The sequence below is a fragment of the Eucyclogobius newberryi genome, unplaced genomic scaffold, assembly GCF_026437365.1.
Source record: "Eucyclogobius newberryi isolate DKJ021-1_F unplaced genomic scaffold, fEucNew1.0.hap1 SCAF_15, whole genome shotgun sequence".
NCBI classification, from domain to species: domain Eukaryota; kingdom Metazoa; phylum Chordata; class Actinopteri; order Gobiiformes; family Gobiidae; genus Eucyclogobius; species Eucyclogobius newberryi.
Window position 1 is genome coordinate 15,447,308 of NW_027315779.1, and position 9,261 is coordinate 15,456,568.

At 39.5% G+C, this 9,261-nt stretch overlaps 1 protein-coding gene across 1 annotated transcript; it reads right to left on the minus strand.

The window, feature by feature from the left end:
* Window positions 1–435: 435 nt before the first annotated feature.
* Window positions 436–7,859, minus strand: LOC140360822 (actin-binding protein WASF3-like). Its single transcript, XM_072446235.1, has 9 exons — window positions 7,652–7,859; window positions 6,503–6,677; window positions 5,610–5,744; window positions 5,377–5,530; window positions 5,184–5,301; window positions 4,941–5,125; window positions 3,759–3,980; window positions 2,163–2,434; window positions 436–696 (listed from the first exon to the last, which is right to left on the minus strand). Exons 2-9 carry the CDS (start codon window positions 6,633–6,635, stop codon window positions 539–541), a joined length of 1,377 nt encoding a protein of 458 aa, XP_072302336.1. The 5' UTR covers window positions 6,636–6,677; window positions 7,652–7,859; the 3' UTR covers window positions 436–538.
* Between the last annotated feature and the right edge of the window lie 1,402 nt (window positions 7,860–9,261).

Below are 9,261 nucleotides of genomic sequence, written 5' to 3' on the forward strand. Positions count from 1 at the left end.
GTTAATTTATAATGTGCACTGTTCCTGTATCAAAAATAATAATGAAAACATAACACAACACATTTTCAAATATTAATAGAATCCATATGTTATACTTGCATCAATTAATTACAAAGAGTGACAATAATTTAAATAACGAATTGGGGTGAAATGTATAATTAGGTGTGGACGAAACACAATACAAAATTAAAATGAAAAAGCATACTGGATTACACATCATGAATGGTATTTTCATATATGACAACTATTTACATTTTGAAAAGCATAAATTCTGGTTCAAACATATTTTACATGCTTATTCAGTAGTAAATTAAACCCAAATGTAATGTATTACATTTTTACAACAGGTTTTGATTTTCTCTACTTCTATTTGGTCCTGATGCCCTATTTAGTCTTGTATTAATCTAGTTTTAGCTGTGGCAATGTAAACATGAATGAAGAGGGGTTGTGCATCAAAGTGTCCACTAGATGGAGTCAGAGCTGGTGCTGACTACCAGAAAGTGGCAGCTTAAGTTGCTTGCTCATTTGTCTCATCGTTTCAGTCAGACCACTCGTTTTCCTCCAGTTCAGAGTCATCTTCAGAGTCACTGAACTCCACTGCGATCCGCCGGGACAAGATTGTGGCCACGTCATTACCCACTGGCTCCCTCTTGTTTTGCTGTTCTTGCTGCTCTTGGACTTTTTTCAACTGTATACCTATCGAAATAAAGAATAAATAATTAAAAAGAATCAACTTAGTTTGAAAGTCAATTTGGAGAAGAGCCAACAATAAACTTGAGCCACAGTATTGCTGCTGTGCAGCACTCAGGCCCTATTTTAATAGATCCAGACCATGATCCAGACTTGTTGAAGTTGTGAGAAATGCATCGTGTTGGCCTAAAGCCAGCAACTATGTTCAGAACTAAGATGCTCGGCGCATTTACTAAATGTTTAACTTGGGTGTGGTGTTGAGGCTAAATGCTAATATCCTCGAGTGCTGAGGATGGGCCGACTGCACGTACAGCTGGACAGGGTCAGGTGTTCGGGGTCTACGGTGTGGCTGGTTGGGGGTGTCGGGCACTTCCTGGTAGGTGTGCTGTCATAGCCCCTCTAAATAATGACCTCTGTCATTTGTGGTCAGAGTAAATCTATTGGTCTGTAATGTGCTGATCCTTCTCACCCTATTTGAGCCAATCCCCTCAGGCAGGAGGCTACGGTCCATCCGGACCAGAACCTACAGCCACAAGAACAGTTTCTTTCCCTCTGCTGTTGGACTCATGAACACTTCACAAACACCTGTCACTTTAACTATAATTCAATCAATGACCCTTGTTCACTTTATGCACTACATTTGTAAACTTAACTGTAAATGTTGTGTACATATTAAGCCTATTTTTATTGTTATTTTCATCCCATAGTAAATTTGAATTGTTTTTCTTTCATTTTAATGCATGCCCTTTTTGATTTTATATGTGTGTGTGTGTTTTTTTTTTTTTATGATTAATTGTTGTATGTTGCACCACATCACCAAAACAGGTTCCTAAGTTTGTGAATTTTGTTCATTGGCAATGGCAATAAACCTTTTCTGATTCTGATTTCGGTATCTGTATTATTTAGGGTAGTGACGGTGTGGCCGCCTCCCCTTTTCAATTAGTGTTTATTCTACTACTGCTCTTGATGCAGTTCAACCAATCCTTACTTCAGACTATATAAAGCAGGGTTGGACAAGGAAAGACAGAATGGTGAACTACAGAGTAACTAAAGCAACATAATTTTAAAGGAACTAATGAAGAGGTAAATAATCATCTTTTAAATAATCTTTTTCTAATCAATAACTTGTCAATTTTACTTATCTGTGCACCTTATGTTATAGTTTTATGTATTCCAGGTTCTGAACCTTCTCTCAGGTGGCGTTGTTGGTTGTTTCATTTATCTTTCATATATTTCTGGCTTGCCACACACAGTTTCAGCTTCCTGTAATAGGCAACTTTTTTGAGGACTTTTCACCATAAAAAAGATAGGATATTTAGTTTTAAACTGTAAATTGCTAAGGCAATGGTCCTAATTTCTCATAATTCAGACACCCATGGATATAAATCTATTACACAGAAGACAAGGATACAAAGTAAACATTTTAATTCATACAAGACCTTCAGACCTTAGTCTAAAGGTCTTTGACTTACCCATTCGAATTGCAGATAACAGATCACTTCTGGCATCCCTGACAGGTGGTGCGTCAGCTCGCCCGCTGTTTGTGTAGTCCCGTGGGTGTTGGGGTGCACTGGGCGGAGGCAAAGGTGGAGGTCCTGGAGGTGGAGGTACAGGTGGGAGTGAGTATCCAGGCCCCACATGCAGAACTCCGTTATGAGGTAGAGACAGAGCACCAGGAGGACACCCAAACGCTGTCTGTGCAGATGGGATTTGTGCTCCAGCCACATGAAGAGGAAGGATAGTGCTATGCAGACAAAATTATACTTTGAATTAATAAATACAAAAATGACCGTAAGCATGAAATGTCCCCTTATCTAATATGCATATCAGAGCCAGCACTTTACAGAGACACAGAGATAGAAAAACAGAAATTGAAGATTGGAAGAATAAAGTCATGTTTCAGATTTCTGAACCATTACTAGTGACGAGAGATACTAGTGATTGTTGTTTTAATCTGATTCGTAAGTAATACTATGGTATTGCAATACTGATCCGATACCAATACAAACTCTGAGCCGTCAGTGATGGTTGTCACCCAGCATGGGGAGTTTACAGGCAGAGATGTGTATGCAGACTTGTGTGAAACTGTGTGGCACTTGCCCTGCCATGAGATCAGTCCCAGTTTCCCCGGTGATTGGAGCGTATGTCCTCGAGACCGGACCAAACCAGGACAACAAGAAACATGAGTCACGTGCACCGTTATGCACAGCTGGACCCCTGAGTACTCGGTGGGATGCTGCGTGGTCCAGAGGGCATGAGAACGGAGCACACTGTGGTCAGCTTCGTCTGATCGTACATGTGGATCGCGTGTTATGCTGTCAGTCAGTTTTACGCAGACTGGAACAAAGAATTTTGTGTGAATGTGATTGTTTTCCAAATAGACGTTCCTCTCTGAGCTGAGCACATGAGTCTGTACGGTCCAGTCAGGCCCAGACCGCAGTAACAAGTGTTCAACACGGAGGTGGAGGTGTCCGGCAAAGAGCTTTAAGAGCAGAGTGTGTAACTGCTGCGCTGTTTACGTGAGTCGGAGAAAAAATACCCACGTAAAATGTTATTGTATTAATTATTCTATAATCACACCTCTTGATTACAATTCCATGCCCTGCGCTGTCATCAATTGCACCGATGCAAGATGTTACGAAACAAGCTCCGCAGCGCCCACGTTAACGCTAAAACCAGCGGCAGATAAATTATTTTTGACATTTTTAGTAGTGATATTTATGCATGCAAATAGATACTTTTGATATCTCATTCAGTATTTTCCTATCGATCCGCGCATCATTACAAATAGTCTGTATGTCTGCATCAAACTTGTTCAAATCGCATTTTCCAGTTTACTGCATGTTAATTTTGAAACACATTATTTTAATTCATTCATTTACAACATTTTGATCATTTCATATATCTATTTGAAGATAAATAATTAACTATCAGTCCCCATACTAATCATAATATGCCACCATACTGTCCAAAATGTTCTTTTTGTCACCCACTAACCAATATTACCATAATCTAAGCGGCCCTGCTATGCCTGTTTAGTTTTTTCCTCTACATTTTTGTTCTCTTACTTGTATTCAGCAGGTGGACATGTCGCTCCGTTCATTTGTCCTGTGAATGGGGGCTCTACAGTGGAGTAGGTTCCTCTCTTGTAGTTGACATCAATGCTGTGGTATTCATGCTCTACAGGTGGTGAGGGGTGTGCGTTCCCCACCACGTAATCGGGAGACTTGGCAAAGTTACAAGCCGCATGGACAGGGCCTGGTGGGATGGGGTACTCTGGAAGGTCAGGCCTGAAGGAGAAAATATAAAGAGAGAAAGACATGTCAAAGTGTAAGTGGCAAAACTAAAGACCATCCTCAAAAGGCGCAAAAGAGGGATTTATTTTTACAAATCTGCAATCTGGATAAAAGACCAAACAATCACTATACATTTTTCTTTTTATGTACTTCATCACATAACCTTCAAGTGGCATTTTTGAATATATACTGTCTCAATTTCTGTTCTACATTTGACCTATTCTAAATGTGATTATTCAGATCACAATATATAGTAATAAATAAAAATATTATATATTTATTCCACAAACTTAAACGTAAACAGCTTTTTCTCTGACAATTTGATGTCACATTAACCCTACTTTTCAGTCAGAATGTTTGATTATAAAAAGCTAGTCACATAATAGCAGAGTGGTAACATTTTAGACTGTAATGAACTGTAATGATAATGAGAAAAGTGATGATTTTACTGTTGTTTGGTCATGTGTCAATGGCCGTAAATAATCATAAAATTGTGATGCTTCTTTAATTGTAACAGTGAAGTTTGTAACCATGACATCTCTACTTCACTGCCACTAGAACAACTCAGAAGCAGCAAGCTCTCATACAGGACAATCTCCAGCGCTTGCTCTGTGATCGTGGTCAGTAGTTGTGTGAGGATAGTACGGTGTATATTGTAACTTGTCTATTGGAGGAGATGTTATTTCTTGGATTCAAATGTTCCACAATATGACATTAAACTGTTCTATCTTGCATTTATTCCACTGCAGGTGTTTGACTAGCCACTCCACAGATCTGACCTTGGCCATGATGACATGCAGATGACAAAAGCATTTCCAAAAAGACAATGGTAAAATATCATTCAGTGTTTCGCTTCCTGAAACCGTGCTTTAATCTCACTTTCCATATTTGTTCTATCATTCTTTCATTACAAAATAATAGCATAAATATATTTTTGGCATTTCAAACACAAACCTGCCGTCTGGAGAGAGAGATCCCTCTGACGACGCCCCTCGACGCAGAGTTTGTGGATGGCGGTGGTCGGGACGAAGCTCTTTGTCAAACGCCATCATGTTCCACTCCTGTCTGCGGTTTCGGGCCTTTCTCACTTTTTTCACCTCACGCTGAATTGTGTTACTGTCCACGCAGCGCTTTTGTTCCTGTAAGTAAGTGTAAAGTTAGCATTGATTTATGTTTTATACAAGAGTGTGCACCCACCCTTTGCCTTCTCCTCTCCTTCCTCTTTTCCTCAGTATCCTGCAGCATTTTCTCCTTCCACAAGTCAAAAAAGTAAGACGGATCGGAGTAAAACTTCATTGCGTCTGTTGAGTCGTCTCTGTTTTTGAAACCAATATGATATAATTAGTAAATGGTGAGTGCGACTTGATGTATTGGTAAGAGTCAAACAGACCTATATTCAGTCAGTACACTTAGCGGAGGGGCTTTGTCACTGGTGTTGTATATGTCTGTCACTGAGGTGGGAGTGCTACCCTTCGACAAAACCTTCTGATCCTGAACAGTTGAGCTTTTAAACGCTTTCCTCATATTAATGTCCTGAAGAGAGACTAAAGAAGAAAAAACAGAAGTTAGAAAGTGCAAAATGTTTCCAGCTACACACGTGCTAATAAAACACGTGTCCCGTACCCTCTTCAATACTGGAGTCTAGTTGGGTGACTTTGATGGCCAAGCGATCAATGCGGTCCTGTAGAGAGTTTGCACGCCCATAAAATGTATTGGCTTCATTGAAGAGTTCCCCAAACACATTTTCAGCATGTTTGCCTTCAAGAAAAAAACAAAAGAGACAAAACGTGCAAATCAGTAATGAATAATGTACGCAATTGTTGAGTGACGCTATACAAGACTATTATGAATATTTAGCATTATTATCATCATCATCAATATTTTGTAATGAACAGAATCAATATTAAAATCTCCATGCCATTTTTACTGCTAGATTGTACAACATGAGTCTCTGCATAAGTAATTTGTGCATAACAACACAAAATCAAATAAAACATTTCCCAGATGAAACCACTTTCCAGTCACTCTTTATCGTGTTGGTGCTACAGAGTATTATGGTAAGCTCTGTGCTCCTGTAACTTCACTAAATCCCACCCACACTAATCCCTATGTATGGGGCAGATGTCCAGTGTATCAGCTTCCAAAAATAGTATTGTCACTACTTGTGGATGTAATTTCATATAGTATAGTTATATACTACTGTCAAATAAGACAGACCCACATATGTATTATTAGTTTGATTCTGTCACTTGCTGTGTGAAGGACAGAGAGCCGAGCGGCATCAAAGACCAGCAGTGGTTCATTTCACATGAAAATGAAAATCTGTTGCAGATGTCCACCTGGAGCCACAGCCCTGAGTTTAAAACCAACTCTAATCCAGCGACATGGTGCGCTAAAGTCCCAAGCAAGGTAAATTGCTAAATGTTGCACAAGGAAGGGCATCAGATTTAAAATATAGGGCCTACAGTATAACTGCATTGATTAATGCTGTGTATACATCCTATGAGTGATCTTACTGAGGCTGCTGAGCTGCCGGATGATGGCTGACAGTGTGTTATTGGTGACACACTCGAGCTCGTTGCCGATCCCATCAGGCACGGTGCCGTGGCACAAGTGCCGAGGGCCGATGTTTCTCTTCACGAGAGGCATGAGCCCTCCTCACACCACACATCTGCAGCCTCCAACAACAAACTGCAAATTACAAGCAACACATTAACATCTAGTTGGGTAAATCAAATGTGCCATCTGCACATCACAATAAAAGCCCCTTTTCCTGAATGCTGCCATTTAGCACGGCCTCTAAAAATGGTACCTTTTCTACAATGGCATATTGTTCAGAGCCGATTTGGAAAATTACTGAACAAAACCATTCAAAGTGCCTCTGACAGGTTGGACCAATATGAACATTGAACATTGAATATTGAACAGAAATCTTGTAAAGATAAATACATATAACATTTTAAACAACAAATAGTACATTTTTTACATTTATAACTTAACTTCCTGTTTGTAATTGATGACATCACACTAGGAAATTATCCAGCAAACACTGGGCAAAAACTCATTTAATGTCTCAATATTTTAATTTGACAAAAATATGAGAGAGATTTTTCAATGTTTTCTCCACAAACAGCAGCTCGATTGGTGTAAAAACTATAATTTATATGTAGAACAGGTATAAAACACAGAAAAAAATAAATAAAAATTAGACAGTTGTAAAAACCTGTCATAGGCCCTTTAACAGTGTTATTACAATGTCCTGAACAACTCAAAATGATGACTAGAGGTGTGTGAGTGGAAGTGAAGTTTTCCAACTATAGTCAGTCTACTATATTTTTATAATTCAGGCTAGCTTTGCAATCACTTAAGTTGGGATGAAATAAAACCATATATAATGTAACCTTATTTGTCTGTCTTTGCTTACGTCCTGATTGCTATGACACCCCGATGTAAACAGGTTCCCATGATGCTGTGCGCGCTAATCCAACCAACGCGCAATGGTTATTTAATCAACCAGCGTTTACTCCACTCAGTTATTTGAAGTAAACCAACAATATTCAGAGGAATTTGAATGAAGTTTCTCCATGATTACTTTGTCGTTGCCGTGAGTAACGTTTACACGGCCTGTCATTACGCACATGGCGCGGGGTAAAGTTGTGGCCTACCGTGGCGCTACGCGGGAAACCGGCCCATCTCCGTAACTTCCTCTGCCGCTGGGACGGAGCAGTCAAACTTGTATTTTCCGATCTCTTTCCAACAGGACTGCTAGAGAAAACGTCCCCTCTGTGGTCGTGTGCCGAACACTGGCCTCCGCATCCTCTGAAAACAATCTGCGGTCCAAATCACAGCTTGAGCCTCGGGGGATTTGGACAGATTTACTGCTGTCATCCAATCACAGCCGCAATGCCAGCCGCGTGCCATCCTCTGCTTCAGGTCGGTGGTCTGTATTAGTCCTCATATTAGTCCTCATTTTTGGACCACAAACATCCTTCTATGAATGGCATTTTCACTGACTGATGGATTGGATGTTAAGAACCATTATCTGCAGGGACACGTTGACACATTTGTTTAGAGTTGTACAAATTCTTAATACTACTTAATTCCACTTATATACACTTAACATATTTAAGCGTGTACACAGAATTATCTGCATTTTTAACCAGCATGGTAAAGCAGCAAAATTGTACAATGGCAATAATTGTCAATGATCACATAAAGAACCATGGAGCTTGATGAAACATACTGTTCATCACAAAAACAGTACGTACTACTGTATTAGTAACTAGTAACTATTATGTCAATGCTAGGGCAGTAAAATACTAACTGACTTTAACAGTTTCCTTAGAAATAGCCTACCTGTCAACAAATCAATTACCACTAGTACCAATGCCATTAAGCAACAGTATGTAACGTTCTGGATGATACCGTGGCAACAGAACGTTAAAACCATACTTCTGAATATTCTCAATGGAGAGAGATCAATTTTATGCAATACTGAAATATTACTATGGCAACATTTCCATGGAAGCAAGCAGGATGAGGCCGCTTCAGGTCAAGTACGAGTTAGGTTAGAGAAGAGGCAAGCCCGCTCACAGAAAGGAAACATGCTTTTCAGTGCAATAAAAACACTAAGAGCTAAAAAGTTACACACTGGGACTTTAAGACAAATTAAATAAACAAATGGAAAATAGAGTCAATTTCATATCTTCAGGGTTTAATAAGGATCTGCTGTTTTGGTGCAACGTTCTTCAGTGTTTCTCTGATTAGTACAGCTCTATGCTCAAACACTTTCACACATTTATTCCTCCTATCCAGGGGTCTCAGAGTGATGAAAAACTAAGACTGTAATCATTACAGTAATTAGCAATTCAAAACTAAATGCTCTTTCTATTGAATGATCAGAAGTCTTCAAAATAATGACTATAACCAAACACTGAAACCCACGAATTGGTCAGCCTCTGTGTGAGCCCTCAGCAGAGTTACCCCTTAATAACAATATGCAAAAATTATACTGACTAATGAATCAAGATAAAATCAAAATCGGGATATAGGCTAAAAAACATTTTTTTGGCATATTGCCCATGATAAAGTACATGCGCATATTGATTAACATCTTTTGGAGTGTTTGTTAATGGCGATAATCCCATCTCGATGTACTTTTGGCTGTTTGGAAGTGCAGTATTTCCCTGTGGGCTCCTCTGTTTTGGACAATGCCATAATCCCTTGGCAGACTCGTAAGTATTAACCCCAATACAGTACTTACCTCCCCATTATC

What these genes read in the sequence shown, in the direction of transcription:
- LOC140360822 (XM_072446235.1), bottom strand. Translation starts at nt 6,635, where the DNA reads ATGCCTCTCGTGAAGAGAAACATCGGCCCTCGGCACTTGTGCCACGGC. An exon ending in TCTCTCTCTCCAGACGGCAG is followed by an intron (nt 3,981 to 4,940) that starts GTTTGTGTTTGA and finishes TTTCTCCTTCAG; the next exon opens with GCCTGACCTTCCAGAGTACC. An exon ending in GTTATCTGCAATTCGAATGG is followed by an intron (nt 697 to 2,162) that starts GTAAGTCAAAGA and finishes TTATTTCGATAG; the next exon opens with GTATACAGTTGAAAAAAGTC.